The sequence below is a fragment of the Macrotis lagotis genome, chromosome 2 (assembly GCF_037893015.1).
Source record: "Macrotis lagotis isolate mMagLag1 chromosome 2, bilby.v1.9.chrom.fasta, whole genome shotgun sequence".
NCBI lineage: Eukaryota > Metazoa > Chordata > Mammalia > Peramelemorphia > Peramelidae > Macrotis > Macrotis lagotis.
Window position 1 is genome coordinate 240,222,660 of NC_133659.1, and position 17,682 is coordinate 240,240,341.

General features: G+C 44.3%; 2 protein-coding genes across 6 annotated transcripts in view; both read left to right on the forward strand.

The window, feature by feature from the left end:
• Positions 1–10,136, forward strand: part of FBXO24 (F-box protein 24) — a 17,150-nt gene extending 7,014 nt beyond the window's left edge. For all 4 annotated transcript variants that reach the window (XM_074225344.1, XM_074225343.1, XM_074225346.1 and 1 more), the window contains 3 exons: positions 16–147; positions 8,238–8,408; positions 8,849–10,136. In XM_074225344.1, the coding sequence (XP_074081445.1) occupies positions 16–147; positions 8,238–8,408; positions 8,849–9,211 (666 nt within the window). In that variant the 3' untranslated portion in view covers positions 9,212–10,136. The remainder of the gene's footprint in view (positions 1–15; positions 148–8,237; positions 8,409–8,848) is intronic.
• A 96-nt stretch (positions 10,137–10,232) lies between these two features.
• Positions 10,233–15,715, forward strand: PCOLCE (procollagen C-endopeptidase enhancer). 2 transcript variants are annotated; one of them, XM_074225347.1, is made up of 10 exons: positions 10,233–10,424; positions 11,395–11,503; positions 12,174–12,432; positions 12,779–12,853; positions 13,499–13,623; positions 13,733–13,869; positions 14,128–14,357; positions 14,573–14,650; positions 15,166–15,336; positions 15,453–15,715. In XM_074225347.1, the coding sequence occupies exons 1-10, from the start codon at positions 10,315–10,317 to the stop codon at positions 15,605–15,607; spliced, it is 1,449 nt and encodes a 482-aa protein (XP_074081448.1). In that variant the 5' UTR covers positions 10,233–10,314; the 3' UTR covers positions 15,608–15,715. The 2 variants fall into 2 exon arrangements, with proteins under 2 accessions (XP_074081448.1, XP_074081449.1); XM_074225348.1 differs by lacking the exon at positions 12,779–12,853 and having other exon boundaries at positions 15,453–15,714.
• The last annotated feature ends 1,967 nt before the right edge of the window (positions 15,716–17,682 follow it).

Sequence of the window (17,682 nt, forward strand, 5' to 3'; positions counted from 1 at the left end):
ACACTCCACTTCCAGATCCTATTCTGTGCTCTTGGCTACAATCACCTCGGTCTGGTTGATGAATTTGGACGAATCTTCATGCAGGGAAACAACCGGTATGGGCAGCTGGGGACGGGGGACAAGATGGACCGTGGGGAACCCACTCAGGTGAGAAGCATGACCAAAATTTTGGGAACCTGATCCAGGTGTCCTGATGCACAACCTTCTCATGGAACCTAGGTTTTCTGCCTCTCCCATTTAGATGCCTCCAGAATTGAGTTTCTAGTCCCTAGTCAAGAAATATTAATTCAGTGTGTGTATAAAGAAATGGTTTTCTGTTCCATAAGCATAGCAGCATTAAGTAAATCTATGAAAAGATATTTACTGAAAACCTTGTATTTGGCAATATGCTGTGAAAAATTCAGGAAAAGAATAGGAAGATAATCAATTTAGCAAACATTCAGTGCTTAATATATGTGTCAATCAGCTTTGTGCTAAGCTCTGAGGGAGATAAATCATCAGTCAAGATACCTTGAACCCACATGGGGTTTAGAGTCAACTAAAAAGATAAAATACACAATAGTGCATGACACCTTTACAAAAGTGCTGGAAGCAGAGTGATTTGCAAGGTCATTGGTTCACAGATCTAGAGCTTGAAGGGCTACCAGACGCCACTTAACTACCCCCCATTTTACAACTGAGGAAACTGAGGCCCAGAGAAGTGACTTAGTTAAGGTCACACAAGTAGCTTAAAAGCAGCAGAGATGGGCTATGATCCAAGATTCTATACCTCACAAACCTCACCAACTCATTTTCACTGCCATTGGCAAGTATGGAAAAATTATGAAAGGTCAAGAACAAAGTTGATATTGCATAAAATGACCATCAGAGGTTTTTAAGTTAGGCCAATATGACATGATGAAAATGATAGTTCATAATAATATGTTCTTACAGCACTCTAGGGTTTTCAAAATGCTTTTCTCACTGCCTTGTGTGTTAGGCAAGCATACAAGTGTTAACCCTTTTTTACAAATAAGTAAACTAAAACTCAAAAAAATGATGATGTGCCAGGAATCAAAGGACTGGGACTTGAATCCCCATGTCTCCTGATTCATTTCCATTTTACCTCACTGTCTCTAATGAAGGGATAGTCTGTGATTGTGTTGGTTAGTTTCCTGAACTGCTTTTTATTCCTCTTTTTTTTTTAATTTACAAAGGGAAATGGCTCACTGGGGAGGGAAGGAATATTTCTGGAAATAAAGGTGATGTAAAAACATTATATCGGGCGGCTAGGTGGCGTAGTGGATAAAGCACTGGCCCTGGAGTCAGGAGTACCTGGGTTCAAATCTGGTCTCAGACACTTAATAATTGCCTAGCGCAAGCCACTTAACACATTTGCCTTGCAAAAACCTGAAAAAAAAATTATATCAATAAAAATATTTTAAATGATACCAAAAAGGAATGTCTGGCAGATGTGTGAAAGATGGGTCTACTAGAGGGGGGAAGAAGAGTCAGGGAGGCGATTCCTTCCACAAATGTATAATTTTTAGGTCTTTACAGCTTTACAATCTTAATGTTAAAAATTTCATGCCTACTTCTCTGGGTTTTGTTGGGATGACTAAGATACAGTCCTTGCCCTTAAGAAGTTATGAAATCAATATGAAATAAAACAATTATAACATAGGATGTAATGAAAAATTTAAATCCTGACTCTGTTGCTTATTCCTGTGTAATCTTGGGCAAGTCAATTAGCTTCTTTGGCTAATTTCCTTCATCAGTAAAATGAAGAAGTTGAACTAGATGACCTCCAAAATTCCTTCTAGTTCTGAGCCTATGATCCTACAAAAAGTCATAATGTAGGTACCAATTAAGTACTAAAGGAATTCAAAGGAGGGGAAAATTATTTCCATCATTTTTAGGAGGACAGAGGTGCTTACGAAGTCAAGTCAAGCATATATTAAGCACCTTTTTATGAGCCCAGGCACTGAGCTAAGTGTTAGAGGATGCAAAAAAGCTCCCTTACCTTGAAAAAGTTCTTTGTAACTAATGATAACAACATTTATAGAATATTTGAAAGTTTTCAAAGCACTTATGTTTTTTTTCTCAACAATCCTGGAATGTAGATATTATTGTCCCCATTTTACATATGGGGAAACTGAGGACATGTTTGTGATTTTGCCCAGGGGAACACAGCATTGTGTCTGGGGCTAAATTTGAACTCAAAGATAACATTTCAAGTTGGGCCTAGGAGGTCTTGAAAGTAATCCAGCCATGAGGTGATTTGCAAGGTCATTGGTTCACAGATTAGGGTTGGAGGTATTAAGAATGTAAGTGAAGGTACTGAGAGACATTTTAAAGTCTTGGTAATTTATTATATGACAAAAGAGATGGCTATGTGGATGAATAAGGTTTTCAGAATGATGATACCTTCACAGAGGTAGAGAATCGTAAGAATTGGAAGGTACTTTAGAACTATCAAATTCAATCATTAGCTGAACAAAAATTTTCCATTCTTTGCTGGATGACCTCCAGTGAGAAAAGGAAACTATTATTTCCTGAGACATCCCATTCCATTTTTAGACAGCTCTAAGTGTTAGAAAGTTATTCTTCACATCTAATCTAAATTTGCCTGTTCCTAATTCTTATCTCCTACCATGTAGAGAAATCTAATCTTTTCCAAAATAGGTTTAATACCCCCAGGTCTTTCAAATGATATCCATATGGCACGATCTTGAGACCTTTCTACGTGCTGATGGCCCATTTTGAGTGTTGTCCAACATCCAGAACTAGACTATTCTAAATATGGACTTAATATGGCAGAGTGCAGAGTACAACAGGAGTATCACCTCCCAAATCTTTTACAATGTACCTCTCAATGCAAACTAAGATTCAATGAACTTTTGAAGCCCTTACATTAATACCATTCACATATATTGACCTTGTAAAAACCATGATATCTTTTTCAGACAAACTCCATTTCTAGACATATTTCCCCCCAGCTTTCACTTAGGAAGCTGATTTTTTTAAACTTCAGTATAAATAAGATTAGACATAGTGATATTAAATGACAACTTATTAGATCATAGGAGCTTAGATTTGGAGCTAAAAGAGCATTTAGGAAATCATTGAGTCCAAACCCTCAGAAGAGTCACACAATTAGTCTTTTTTTAAGCACATGATGTGTACCAGGTACTTAGAGGCAAGATTTATCAATGATAGATAACATTTATATAGTGCATGTACTAAGTGGTGTACAGTTTGTTGTTTGATCTTCACAATGACCCCAAAAGATAGATGCTATCTAGATGAGGAAACTAGGGCAAATAGGTTGTGATTTGTCCAGTGTCATACAGCTAGTGAATGAAGTTGGATGTGAAATTAGATCACTCAGATCTTCCTGACTCCAAGACCAGTGCTTTATCCACTGTGCCACCTGCCTGCCCTTATCCATAAAAAGTTGAACAAGCCTTCCTGTCTGCAAGTTCAGCATGCTGTCCCTGTTGCTTCTATGGTTTGGTCTGTGCCAAGGTCTTTCACAATTCTATCATTTGTATTTCTCCCTCCTAGTTCTGGATATTCTAAGTTTGAGAAGCATGTCATTTAGGCCTCTATTCAAATCACTGATGAAAATGTTAAATAGTAGAGTTGCTAGCTACTATTCTACCATCATATACAGTTAATGCTGTATGCATGTACATGTTTTCACCAGTGTAAGGGTCCTTGAGGTTAGGGATTCTTTTGTTTTCTTTCACTTGCCCAACAAGCATTACATATTTTTAAAAATTTGTATTAATCTTTTGTTTTTATATCACCTTCATTTATAAATATATCTCTCCTCCCTCCCCTACCCATCAAGCTTTTCCTTGTAACAAAGAATAAAGAGGGAAAAAAGCAGTTCAACAAAACTAGCCAGCATATCTGACAGCATATGCAGTGTTCCACAGCCACAATCCCTCACCTCTGCAAAGAAGGTAGGGAGGTGCATTTTCTAATCTCTGGGGCCAAACTTGGTTATTATAATTATATATTGTTCAGTTCCATTTTCTTCTTTCCATTTACATTATTGTAGTGATATATAAATATATTATTTTCCTAGTTCTGTTCATTTCAGTATATAAGTTCATGCTTATTTGAATACTTAATATTCATCATTTCTTATGGTGCAGTAGTATTCCATTACATTCACGTATCAGTATTTGCTTAAGTCAACAAGTATTTATCAAATGCTTAATAAGTACGAGACATGATGCTAAACATTGGATTAGGCATTCTTTAAATTATATCAAGTATTAAGCACCAAACATGGTTATGCACCAGAGTTACAAAGAAAGGAAGCAGTAGGTACACTTTAGAATTTCACTACTATTAGAGGGAAACAACATGTACATAGAAAAGTAAAAACAAAGCAATTCCTGGAAAGAAGGCTAGAACTGGGATGTGGGTGAAGGTCACAATAATATGAGGCACATGAACTGAGTTTTAAAGGAAACTAGGAATTCTAAGGACAGTCCATTACTAGTGTGAAAGACAACTTTTTAGATGAGGAATAGAACAAAACATGTAGAAAGATCATTATTTAAGCTGGAAGATAGATAGTTTATGAAAAGGGAGAAATAACATGCAATAAATCTGAAAAGGGAGATTGGAGTTAGATTGTAATGGGATTCAAATGCCAAAAGAATCTGTGTTTGGTCCTAGAGTCACTGGGAAATCACTGAAGCAAGGGAATGGCAAAGACAGATGTGTGCTTGGGGAATATCAATTTGGCAATTGTGTGAAGGATCTATTAGAAAGTGAGATGAGAGACCAATTAGAAGGTTATACAAGTGAGAGGTGTTAGCCTTATGAATGAAGAGAAAGGGGATGGATTTGAAATGTTACTGAGATAGAACTGCAAAGGGTTGCCTTATAAAAGATAAGAGAAAGGAAAGAACTGAGGACGACTCTGAAGTTAAAAACCTGGGTGACTGTTAACAGCTAGCTAGGTAGCATAGTGGATAGAGCACCAGCCCTGGAATCAGGAGGACCTGAGTTCAAATTCAGCCGCAGACATTTAATAATTGCTAGCTGTGTGACCTTGGGCAAGTCACTTAACTTCATTGCCTTAAATTAAAAAAAAAACCTGAGATTTTCAGCAGAAATAGGGAAGTGAGGAAAGGGGGTTTAGGAGACTGATGAGTTTTTAGGCATGTTCAGTTTAAGATGGCTATGGAGCATTTCATAGGGAATGTCCAATAGTTGGTGGTTTAAGATTAGAACTCAGTAAAAAAAACTTGGGCTAGAAATATAGATTTGGGAATCATCTAAATAGGGGGGATGATAGTTAAAGCTCTAGAATCTTTCTAGATCGTTGTTTCTGGTACCCAGCTAACTGACAGGTCACATAATGTTTAATAAATGCTTGCTGAATAAATGGATCTAGCACAGGACCAAGCAGTCCCATAGAGGCCTCCTTCTTAGCTCATATGGAACTGATATCACAGGCTGATATTTGAGTCTGACCATTCAACCAGTACTATACTGTAACCTATGGAACTTTATAAAATACATTATTAAAATCTAGGTAAACTATTTCTACAGCATTCCTCTAATCTATTAGCTTAATAACCCTATCACAAAAGGCAATTAGAGGGGCGGCTAGGTGGCTCAGTGGATAAAGCACCGGCCCTGGAGTCAGGAGTACCTGGGTTCAAATCTGGTCTCAGACACTTAATAGTTACCTAGCTGCGTGGCCTTGGGCAAGCCACTTAACCCCATTTGCCTTACAAAAACCTAAAAAAAAAAAAAAAAAAGCAATTAGGTTAGTTTGGCAGATGTCCATAAACTTTATTTTAAAAGAAAACTTCTAGAATTTTGCCAAAGTCAAGCAAAAACAAGCTTGTAGGCTTATGGTCTGCAGATTTCTGTTTCCTCTTTTTTAAAAAATTAGGACATTAACCCATCTTCAGTCCTGCGACATTTCCTATTCTCCAGATCACTGAGTAAACCAGCAATCTCATTTTCCTACCATTTCTTTCAGCACCCAATGATGTAGTTCATCTGAACTTGGTCTTGAGCATTTAGTCTTAAACTCATCAAGATCAACTAATGTTCTTTTACTAACTCCATTTTGGAGGGCTATCAGTTCCATTTGCCATTTTATTTTTCTTTTCAAGTCTTGAAGATAATTCACCTTGAGACATCAGTATAACTGAAGGTTCTTGGCACCACTGTATTATGCCTTCACATCTTTAGCAAGCCTTTCATCTCTTTCCCCTTCCTTTTCCAGTGGCATACAGTATACCTCAGTGAAAAAAATTTTTTTTTGCCTCTTGATTTTCACACAAGTTTAACCTCTTAATATACATACAATATTATTGGGCCCCAACTCTTGTCTTTTCACTTATTGTAAAGGTATAGGATCATAGATGCAGAGCTAGAAGGGACTTTAATAGAGGCAATCTAATCTGATACCTCTCAGCTATACCTGAAAAAAAACTAAGGCTTAGGGAGATTAAGTGATTTAATGAATATACTCCCTCCCAGATGTATTCCACTAAGTCTTATCCCACTAAGTCTCAATGATACTAGAGATCAAATTTTGCCTCCTTTTATTGGAAAAATTGGTTTTGAGAGAAAGATAAATGAGGTACATTTTGGACATGTGAAAGTTAACAATGAAGGCTAACTGAAAATGTCTTAGCAGATAGTTGGAGATAACTGCCTGCAATTTGGGTGAAAGGACAAGGTTAGAAAACTAGATTATAAGGATTCATCCATATAGCCTTAAAATCTATACTTGTTTAGAGAATACTTGATAGTTATAAAACTCATTCACATATTATCTCATTTAATTTTAATAGGAACCAAAAGAATTAGTGAATTTGTTAATCCAGCTTCTGTTTTACAAATGAGAGAACTTGTTTGAGGAGGCTATAAGTCGGAGGTGTTTCTGCTTGTGAACAACGGATGGTGGAGTTGAGACTCGTAGCCACTTTTTCTCCTACCCCATTTTAATTTTAGAGAGGTGATAAGTGAAACAGTGAGAATGTGTGAGGGAGAGAGAAAGAGAGAAGAAGGTGGAGGAGAACGAGAAAAAGAGAAAGCATCTAAGGGTCAGTCTGAATTTTGGAACACACCCCACAAGAATTGGAATGAAGAAGGAAAAGCAATTGAAATGGTAGAAACAAAGAACTAGGATGATATATAGTATCACAAAAGTTAAGGGAAGAAGGTGGCACAGTGGATAGAGCACTGGCCCTGGAGTCAGGCAGACCTGGGTTCAAATTTGACCTCAGTCACTTAATTACCTAGTAGTGTGACCTTGGGCAAGTCACTTAACCCCACTGCCTTGTTAAAAAAAAAAGTTAAGGGAAGAAATAGTTGCCAGAACACCACAGTGGTCAATGATGGCACAACTAAGTTTCAGAAAAATGAGGATGGCAAAAAAAAAAAAAAAGGTAGCAGAATGATTGCTCCGTCAGGAAAATACTGAATCTTCAATGGACCCGCTTTTTATAATGGTAAAGATAGAGCCCAGGCAGGGAGAAGCTAAGTGGTTGGAGAAACAAAGAGAGTAGCAGGTATATTTTGTAAAAGTATTATGCACTTGGATGGGAAGACCACTGGGCATAGATGAGGAAGAGATTCTTTCTCTGGTCTCAAGCCCCTCATCTTCCAAGATGAGGAAACTAATGCCCAGGGACTAGAGGCAATATTCAAATATGTCTTCTAATTCCAAATCCTGAGTTTTTTCCTCACTTTACTTAATTGCCTCTAAGAGGCAGCACAAGGTTTGTTTTAAGGTGGGGAAGGCCATATAGAGCCAATAGAAAAGGAGATGAAAAGAGGGAGAGGGGTATAAAAATAGTCTGTCCTATAGTCTGTCTTATAGTCCATCACAGGGATTGTAAAGAATGGGTCATTTACTGATATGTGGTGTGTTAAGCTTTGAGAAGAGAGAACACCTGTTTCTAGAAGACTGGATGAATGCAGGAACTGAAATGTATTGATAAATTGATATGGGAAAAGTGAAGTAGAAGACAAGGTTCCTTTTCTAAAAATCTAGCTGGGGAGAAAAATGAAACTAGACAATGATAGAAGGTCCCAGACCAATGTATGGTTCAAACTTAATTTCTATGAGAATTCAGGATAAGGAAACAAGTTAGTCATTCGAGCTGAAAATCTCTTCTTTCCCACCTCCCAAGCCTCCCTGCCCCCCAACCCAAGAATCCTTGGTATCTTTCCTCACCTCAGGGATCCTGACATCTTGTCCCCAGGTACATTACCTGCAGCGCCCCATAGCCATCTGGTGTGGCCTGAATCACTCCCTCGTTTTGAGCCAGAGCTCGGATTTCAGCAAGGAGCTGTTGGGCTGTGGATGTGGAGCTGGGGGTCGGCTCCCTGGCTGGCCCAAGGGGAGTGCCTCCTTCGTCAAGCTCCATGTTAAGGTTAGGATCATAGTGGGAGAAACCAAGGGGCATATAAAGATCAGGGATCAAGAAAGTAGGGGTGGAAATAATTAAGTAGGCTCTTTTGATCTTTGCGGCCTACCTTCCCTGCCCCACCAAATGGTTTGGGTGCTCACACAAGTCATGCACAAGTAGTTCTAATCCTCAGTCTATTTACAGGCTTGTGCCCTACCCAATAATTCTTAGACTCTTCCCCGGTCCCTCCCTCACATCCAGATTTATCTAGTTAACTATAAGAAAATGAAGCAGACTTCCCAGAGTTTAGACCTTCCACAACTCCTGCTTTAAATGCCCTATCCTACACATACATACACACACACACACACACACACACACACACACACACACAAACACCTCACACTCATCTCCCCTAATCCCCTTCTCTACCTACCATACCTTGCCATGTTCTCTCCACTTAGGTCCCTCTTTGTGCCTGCTCTCTCTGCTCCACGAGAGAGTGTCTCTACATGCTCTCCAGTCATGACATCGAACGCCGCCCAACTTACCGTGACTTGCCAGCCAGCAGAGCCACAGGGACTCCAGAGTCCAGTGTGGGAACTGGGACATCCCAGGATCCTGGGGGGGCAGCTCAAGCCTGTGAAGAGTATCTGAGCCAGATTCATAGCTGCCCCACCCTGCAGGACCAGATGGAGAAGATGAAGGAGATTGTGGGCTGGATGCCTCTGTTAGCTGCACAGAAGGATTTCTTCTGGGAAGCATTAGACATGCTTCAGAGAGCTGCTGGGGGGGGTGGCTCAGGACCTACACCCCCTGAAAGCTGACCCCCCTCATCCCCCCAAAAGGAAGGGGAGAGACTGGCCAGGGGCCAGGACAGAGGAGAGCTGAAGCGTGTACTATATATATATGAGAGATAAGGGATGGGGGAGGGAACAGAAGACGCGCACTGGGACGGGACAGGGGTTGTTTTGTAAAATGTTTGGGGGACTTCCCAGGAGGGGCCCCCAACATGGGCATCATGGACAAAAGAAATTTGACGGATGGATACAATAAAAGAAGCTGCAGCAGAGCCCTGGATACTTGGATCTTAGGAGGGGAATAGGAATGATGAATTCCTTAGATATCCTTGAGAAATAAAGTTCAAAGAGGAGAAAAGCAGGGAACAGAGTTGAATGCCTGACGCTTAGGAAGAGTAGTTGAGGAAAGATGGGCCTTTTTCTTAGCCCTAACAGCAAACGCCTTCCTAAGATCTTAATGGCAAGGAAAGTGCCATTCCCCTGAGGATGTAGCTCCATATCCCAAAACACACTAATGTTCCCCAATCATTTTATCTTTATGCCCCAGTCTCTCCTGTTTGAAATTCATTTGATACCCACCCTCTCACACCCACTCTCCCTCAGGTTCTTCCTTGATAAATACTAGGGCTACCCTTATCTCAAACTTAAATATGCCCTTCACATGACACCTTCCACAAGTTTTGTACAGCCCCCTATCTCCTATTCAACTGGTCTGGCAGCGGTGCAGTGCCAACCTTTCCAAATCCCTCCAAATTCTTAATTTGCACTAGCTATGCACAATTAACTGCAAAAGTGGGAAATGAGGTCAGATCCAGACACTGGGCTGGAGGGAGTCCCCCACTTTATAGACATTTGGATCCTGGTCAACAGCCAGAGTGCTTCCATTGCCTCTCTCCAACTCAATCACTTTAAGTCAATATTTGTGTGTCCTGAGCCTGAGAGGCCCCCAGACTTGGATCTGTTTTTTCACATCCCTGTCTTCCTCCCCTTCCCCCATTCCTCTCCCTAATTCGTCCAGTCCCCACGCCCACACTCTCCCGAGCCAACCCATCTGGCATTGATTATCCTGTTGCTGTTCCTCTCAGCCGCAGCCTCTGTCTCTGGGACCCAGTGCCTCTTTCCCCCTAGCCATGCTGCCTCCTATCCCAGTCTGCGTCCTGGGGCCCCTCTTTACTTACTTCACCCTGCTATCCCTCACCCAGGCCCAGGAAGCTCCTTCCCAGAGCCCCAACTATACCAGGTAGGTGTATTTCCACCCCTGTAATCTTTCCAATATCCACAGAATCCAATATAGGAACTTTAGATTTATGGATTTTATATTGCTGGAAGCCAATGGTGTTTCCCCCCCCTTGCTCCTTGAGAAGCCCCTCTTTTTCTTTTTCTATTACTCATCCCAAGTGCTCCTGTAGGCTTGTCAGCTCTCATGCTCCTCACCTGACTCCCACTTGAACCTCATGGACCCTTGTCTCTACTGTCTTGTACCTTTTATCTTATTCTTTGTCCCCTTATCCCAGATTGGGGTGACCTGTAAAGAGCAACTTCACTTTTGAGGGTCTAAACATCTGTGTTAAGGGGGGGCTTGGAGAGGGGGAAATGGGTGAATTAGGAAATCTGATGGCCAAATCTCAGGCTTCTGCAGAAGCTGAAGTGTGGGAGTTGAGGGGAGCTGTTGCCTGGATTCATTGAGATAACATTGCTTCCTCTCCCCTTATAGATTGGCCCCTCCTTTTAGCAGGCTTGTGGCTGTGTCCACATCTGGTGCTAGTTAAGTCAGCTCCTGTGCCAGCTTCCAGGAAGGGTAAAGAGAAAGGATTCCAAGAATTTCGACCCAACCAGGGTAGGGGTGTAGGACCTTGGGGAATGGGAGTAGAGGATATTGGGAATAGCTAGTCAAAACTCTCATCTCCTTTGCCTCCCGGTCCCTGGATTCCCCCCCCCCCCCATCCCAACTGACTAATGCCATTTGCCTTGCCCATTTGCCAAATGCTTTGCCCATTTCTAGTAACCCCTCTGTAGCCCATCTGCTACCAATCTCACCTCCCCAGCTTGTGTAATCGTCACCCTTCCTCCTTCATCCACATTTCTCTGTATATCACCCCACCAAAGTTGACCTCTCCATTCTTATTCTTGAGATCTCTTCTTTGCAACCCACCCACCATACTGATTATCTCCCCCCCCCCCTTCATTTATATGTCTGACCAATCCCCTAGACCTGTGTTCCTGTGTGGAGGGGATGTAACCGGAGAATCAGGCTACGTGGCAAGTGAGGGCTTCCCCAATCACTATCCCCCCAACAAAGAGTGCATCTGGACAATCACGGTGAGTGGTCCTCTCTGTGTCCTCTGCTCTGCCAATTTCAACCATTTTCTACCACCTGGGACCAGGACAATTTGTCTTAGGATCAAGTGCTCCCCTAAGAATTCAAGAACCTTCCCCCAATTAGGTTCAAAAAAGGACCTTTTTCTTGCTAATCATATCCCCTTATACCCATCAGATTAGATCTGCTTACTGCAATCTCCCTATTCACTCCAAAGATGCTTTCTGATTATATTTTAAGCCCCAAGGCCTCAGCGCTCATAATTTCTGATTTCAGATTCTGAAGTCATTTACTTTTCTGACACTTCTGTGCCTGTAGGGAAAGTACACATTCTGATTTCTCTGTGCCTTGTAGCTAAAGAATATTCCTGGGTAATAAGATCAAGGGAATGTGGCCGAGCCCCTTTCATGCCAAAAAAAAGAACTCTAAAGGACTCTTCTGCATAACTTCAATCCTAGGGTCCCCAAACTCCCTTGGTTTAACTGCCAAATTAAGCAATCTTAATCTTTGAATAATGTGTCCCTAAATCACATCAGATCTACTCCATCACCCAATCTGACCCCAAATAGCTAAGAATTAAAGATCCCCAGGATTGGTGAAGTTGGAAATATTAAGTATGGAAAGAAGAAATTGAGTCTTGAAGTGTAATCTTTGGCCCTTTTTCTCCCTTAGGTTCCTGAGAGTCAGACTGTTTCCCTCTCCTTCCGAGTCTTTGACTTGGAATTGGATCCCTCCTGCCGATATGATTCCCTGGAGATTTTTGCTGGGGCAGGGACATCAGGCCAGCGTCTTGGACATTTTTGTGGGACCTTCAGGCCAGGGCCCGTGGTTGCTCCTGGCAACCAGGTGACACTGAGGATGAGGGCTGATGAGGGGACAGGAGGACGGGGCTTCCTGCTGTGGTACAGTGGGCGGGCTACCAATGGCAATGGTGAGATTATCCCTCTCCCCACTTCTCTCTGTCTCTCATGTGAGGGTGTACACGTGAACACACACCCTCTGTCACCCCCCCATTTGTGTCCCACCAAAATCCAAAGAGAAAGACAAGGTCCTCTCCATGAGACACAAACCCCTCTCCCAAGATGTTCAGTCCTATCTCTGCTAGTGGCCCCACCTTGCCTTACAGAGAGCTCTGCCTCTAGGTTACTCTCCTTAATCCCCATCCTCCACCTTGCATCTCCCCTCTCCTCTTGTCCTCACTAACTGCCCTTTCAGTCCCACCTCCCCATCTTTTCTACCCTTCCTTCCCCTCCCTCCCACCAACCCCCCTCTTCTAGGCACCCCCCCAGGTGCAAGGCGGAAATGGGGCGCAGACCTGCGGGTGGACTGGGCGGCGTGGGGTTACTGGGATGGTGAGTAATTTGTCTAGCCCTTCATGTCCCCTGCAGTTAGAACTCACCTGGCTGGGGGGTGAGGGAGGGGAGAGAGAACTGAGATGAAGTGACTTGAGATGCATATGTTTCCCCCTATCCTAGATTACCCCACCCCCAACCCAGCCCTGGAATTCTGATTATGGTCCCTTCCTCATAGCAGAAGACACCCCTTAAAAAAGGAACACTTTGATAAGAGAGAAGTATTAGAGGAGGCATTTGCCCATTTGAGGGGAGAGAGTACTCCAAAATGCTATGATAGCCCTTCCAACTGAAAGGACTAAAAAAATCAGATAAAATTTTGTTAAGTTGGGGGGAGGAGAAACAAGATCTTGGGAAAGGGAAAAGTTTAGATAAGGAACAAAAGGGAAGAGTTTGAAGTAGACTGGGACCCTCCAGCTAATTGCTATCATTTTCAAAGGTTGAGGAAATTTGGGGTGCCTTTAAAGCCCAAAGTCAGATTCCGACCATTCTTTATTCTCTCTTTTTGCTAACTTTCCCCCTCTCCTTGCTTCCCCCAAACCACCTCCATTCAGGGATCCATATTTTTGAACTTCCTTTTCTCTTGCCCTTAAACACTAGTTTTCCCTCTCCCTACCCCCACCCCATTTCTCTCTCTCTGTCCAGAGCATCAGTTCTGTGGGGGTCGGCTAGAGAAGCCCCAAGGTACCCTGACCACACCCAACTGGCCTGAGTCTGATTATCCTCCTGGGGTCAGCTGTTCTTGGCTCATCATCGCTCCCCCAGAACAGGTAATACTTCTAGGTTCTTCACAGGAACTCAAGCATCAGGCCTCTCTCTTGTACTTCCCCTTAGAGATCCAAATATTTAGTTGACTAGTTCCCTTCTCTTCCCTGTTAGGTGATTTCTCTGACCTTTGGGAAATTTGACCTAGAGCCAGACACTTACTGCCGATATGACTCAGTCAGCATTTTCAATGGAGCTCAAAATGATGATTCAAAAAGATTGGGGAAGTATTGTGGGGACACTGCTCCAAGGTGAGTGGGTAGGGCCTGTTAGAAGGGCAAGTTTAAGTGGCTGAGAGGAGTTAGAGGGGGAAGTATTGAATCAAATAGAAGGAACCATGACTTAAAAACAGGACCTCAAACTGAATAGGTTAGGGAGCATAAGAAAGGGAAGGAAAGGGGAAAAGAGATGAAGAGATGAGAACAGAGGCTTTGAAGGAAAATCTGAGGGCACTATAGCTTGAACTCTTCCTTACCCTGACAAACCCCTACTATCCTCCATTCCTTCAGTTCCATCACCTCAGAAGGAAATGAACTCCTGGTCCAGTTTGTCTCAGATCTCAGTGTCACTGCTGATGGATTCTCTGCTTCCTATAAAGCCCAGGCCCGAGGCAGTGGGAAGGAAGGGATTGTTCCAGTTCCAGTACCTCCACAATCACAACCAGGACCTAAGGTCAAACCTTCCAAACCACAGGCACCAGTCCAGGAGAACCTGAAACCTACCCTTGCCACCGACTCTGGTAAGCATGGTTAATTGTATACCGAAGTCCATGGAGGGGATGAGGGTCTAGGGGTAGAGAAGGTAAGTACAGAACTCTGGGAACCTGGATGCTAGGACACAGAAGTACATTTAAGAACTTGGAGGGTTGGGGGAGATCAAGTGGGAGTGGGGTGAAGCTGGAGGGAGGGAGGAGGACTAAGATCCTCATAAGGCTAAAAGATTTCCCTCCATTAGATGCTTCAAGTATTCTATGCCCAAAACAATGCCGAAGAACAGGCACTCTACAAAGCAACTTCTGTGCCAGTGACTTTGGTAAGAAAGCTAAGAATCCTGCTCCCTCCTACCACTTGCATTGGTCTATGAACAAGCTTTAAGCACCTACTCTATTTCCCTGCAATATCTTTCCTCAATATCTTATTTCTCTCCCCTTCCCCATCCACCAAATCCCTTCTCTCTCTCTCTCAAATCAATCTTTTTTTTTAAGTTGTTTTTCTTTTTGCAAGGCAATGCGGTTAAGTGGCTTGCCCAAGGCCACACAGCTAGGTAATTAGTGTCTGAGGCCAGATTTGAACTCAGGTACTCCTGACTCCAAGTCCAGTGCTCTATCCACTGTGCCACCTAGCCCCCCTTCAAATCAATCTTTAGTTGTCCATTGCTAGTCTTTGCTTAGTACCCTTCCCTACCCAAGTCTTATCTCCTACTATCATTTCAGGATCCTAGACTTTGGTCTGTCTTTAATTTAGTCATCCTGCCCACTATATGGGACTCTTAGTGAATCTTCCCCGAAATTTTATTTTCTGATCTTTTCCTGACTGTATTCTCCACAGTTGTGACAGGGACAATAAAGTCAATGGTTCGGGGTCCTGGGGAAGGAATCACTGTCACCATCACCCTCATGAGTGTTTACAAGGCCGGGGCTCTTGTTCTATCTTCTACTCCTGTTGGAACCCAGCTTAAGTTGTATGTACCCTGTCGGCAGTGTCCACCAATAAAGAAAGGTAAGAGAGCCTAGGGGAGAGATTGAGGGATATGCATACTGTGGGTTCCAATAATAAATGGGGGGGGGAAGGGACATAGACACTCTTGCTTGACTCATTCCTTCAACTTCCTTTAGGGGCTAATTACTTGCTGATGGGTAGCGTGGATGAAAAAGGAAGCGCAGTCCTCCCCCCCAACAGTTTTGTGGTCCTATATCGGCCAAACCAGGACCAGATCCTTACTAACCTGAGCAAAAAGAAGTGTCCTTCCCAGCTTCCCGCCAGGGCCTGAGATGACCAGCACCAAACTACTACCTAATTTTCTCCTTACCTCCGTACATTTTCAATTAGGTGCAAATAAAGTTCGCTCACAAAGAAAAAAAGAATTTGTCAGGGTGAAGACTGGTGGGACAACGGGGAGGGTATCAAGGATTTCTTAGTTTGCTGAAACTTAAAAAATTCCCCTTAACCCCCAGTCCTAAAGTGGCTCCTCCTCCTAACGGAACGATTCCATCCCTTCGTCAGAGCGAGAGGCTCAGACACAGGCGTGCGCCAAAAGGAAGACAATGTAGGGCTGAGCACTGAGGCCTTTTAGAAGGCGAGGCCCAGAGGAGAAGGGAGGAAGGCCAGGCCAGCCCCCTTCCCAAAGATGGCCCAGCACGGGAAGTCTGAGTCACGCAGAGGAGGGCGGGCGGGGGCGAGCGAGGCCACGGCCGGAACCCCGCCCCCGGCTACTGCGTTCCACGCCCAAGACACCAATTGAATGCCACGTACGTGAAATTGAGCCAATCAAAAGTGTCCTTAGGCGGGGCATACCGATCCGGAATGAACCACTTAGGCGTAGTCCTGGGCTCGGACGCCCGGAGCCGGGTGGCTGCCCTCGGCTGCCCCACGTGAGCAGCAGGTAGGGTGGGCTGAGTAACAGAGTCTGTCCATGCAGACAGAAGTGGTGCCTCGGGACAGAACCTCCCAGAAAGGAGAGGCGTCCCCAATGGCTCGAAGGCATGAAGCCGCCGCCTGGCCGCTACTTAGGGGCGAGACCTGGGAAGGATGGGGAAAGGAGTGAGTGTCCCTTACGAGCATAAGCAGAAGAAATGGAGAGGTGTCGCCACGAGTGCACCTCACCCTCCCTCCAGCCTCCCAATCAGAACGCCCATCCTTCCTCTTTCGGACGCTCTTCCTTGAGCTCGCCCCCTCTTCCGTCGGTTCCCCAATCAGAGCGTGGGCCCCTCGGCCCGCCCTCTCTGCGACGTCCAATCCAGACGCGGATTGCAGAGACCTCGCTTCCCTTGTCCAATCGGCTGCTGCGTAGTTCGGGTCCCTTGGGCTTCCGGGGCTGCGGGTCCGGTCGGGGGGAGGGCCCCTCTCTCTTCCACTGTTGGGCCCGGTTTTGGCGCCGGAACTGAACTTCGGTCGGAGCTGTGGTCGGCGTCACCCCGGGCTGCCCCTTGTGAGACCAGGAACGGAGGGCAATACCGGGAAGGAAGGCGCTTGCGAGCACTGTGGTTAGGGCCCGAGGAGCCGGCACTTTGAAGAGCCTCCGCGCTCCTTGGAGAGGTGGCCCCGGGGTTTGGTGGGAGTGTCACACCTTGTCCGCGGCGCCGCCCCTGCTGGCCACGGCCCCTGGGGCCGAGGGACCTGGGAGGCCTAATTCCCCACGTTACCCCACACTGCCTCCTTGGTTTGCGGCCGGTTTGACCCTCAGGTACTCCCATTCTACCCCTTTTGTCTGACAGGGAAACGTTTCACTGGACTCCCGGTGAAGCTCTAATATTCCCTCATTTGGCAATTTCTAAACCCCTTTTGTCCCCCTCAGACCCTCTTCAAACTTGTCTAGTCAGTTGGCCTTCTAGACACCACAATGTCGGGGAAGGGACCCAGTGGCACGACAGGACTTGCATTGGGAAGCCCCCTGTCCATGATGCCCCAGGACTTGAGTTTTATTTCCTCAAATGCTCCAGTCCATATACTTGATCAGCTCCTATCGCCCCAGTTACATACCATCAGTTCTTTACAGCAGGGCGTATAGAGAGCACACAAAACTGTTAGAATGGTAGGGTTGGGGATAGAACAGAAAGGGACATTATGAAACTTCATGCTGCAGAGAATTGGGAAAGATACTTCACAAATCATCTGACATTTAAGGGGGCGCCTAGGTGACCCAGTGGATAGAACACCGGCCCTGGAGTCAGGAGCACCCGAGTTCAAATGCAGCCTCAGACACTGAATAATTACCTAGCTGTGTTAACCCCACTGCCTTGCAAAAACCTAAAAAAAAAAAACCAAATCCCCAAAACTGACATTTGTAGGATACTAAAAGGAAGGAGGAAGTTAGGTGGCTGAGTATTGATGAACAGTGAGGTTATG

What these genes read in the sequence shown, in the direction of transcription:
- PCOLCE (XM_074225347.1), top strand. Translation starts at nt 10,315, where the DNA reads ATGCTGCCTCCTATCCCAGTCTGCGTCCTGGGGCCCCTCTTTACTTAC. An exon ending in GCGGGCTACCAATGGCAATG is followed by an intron (nt 12,433 to 12,778) that starts GTGAGATTATCC and finishes CCCCTCTTCTAG; the next exon opens with GCACCCCCCCAGGTGCAAGG. An exon ending in TGTGGGGACACTGCTCCAAG is followed by an intron (nt 13,870 to 14,127) that starts GTGAGTGGGTAG and finishes CCATTCCTTCAG; the next exon opens with TTCCATCACCTCAGAAGGAA.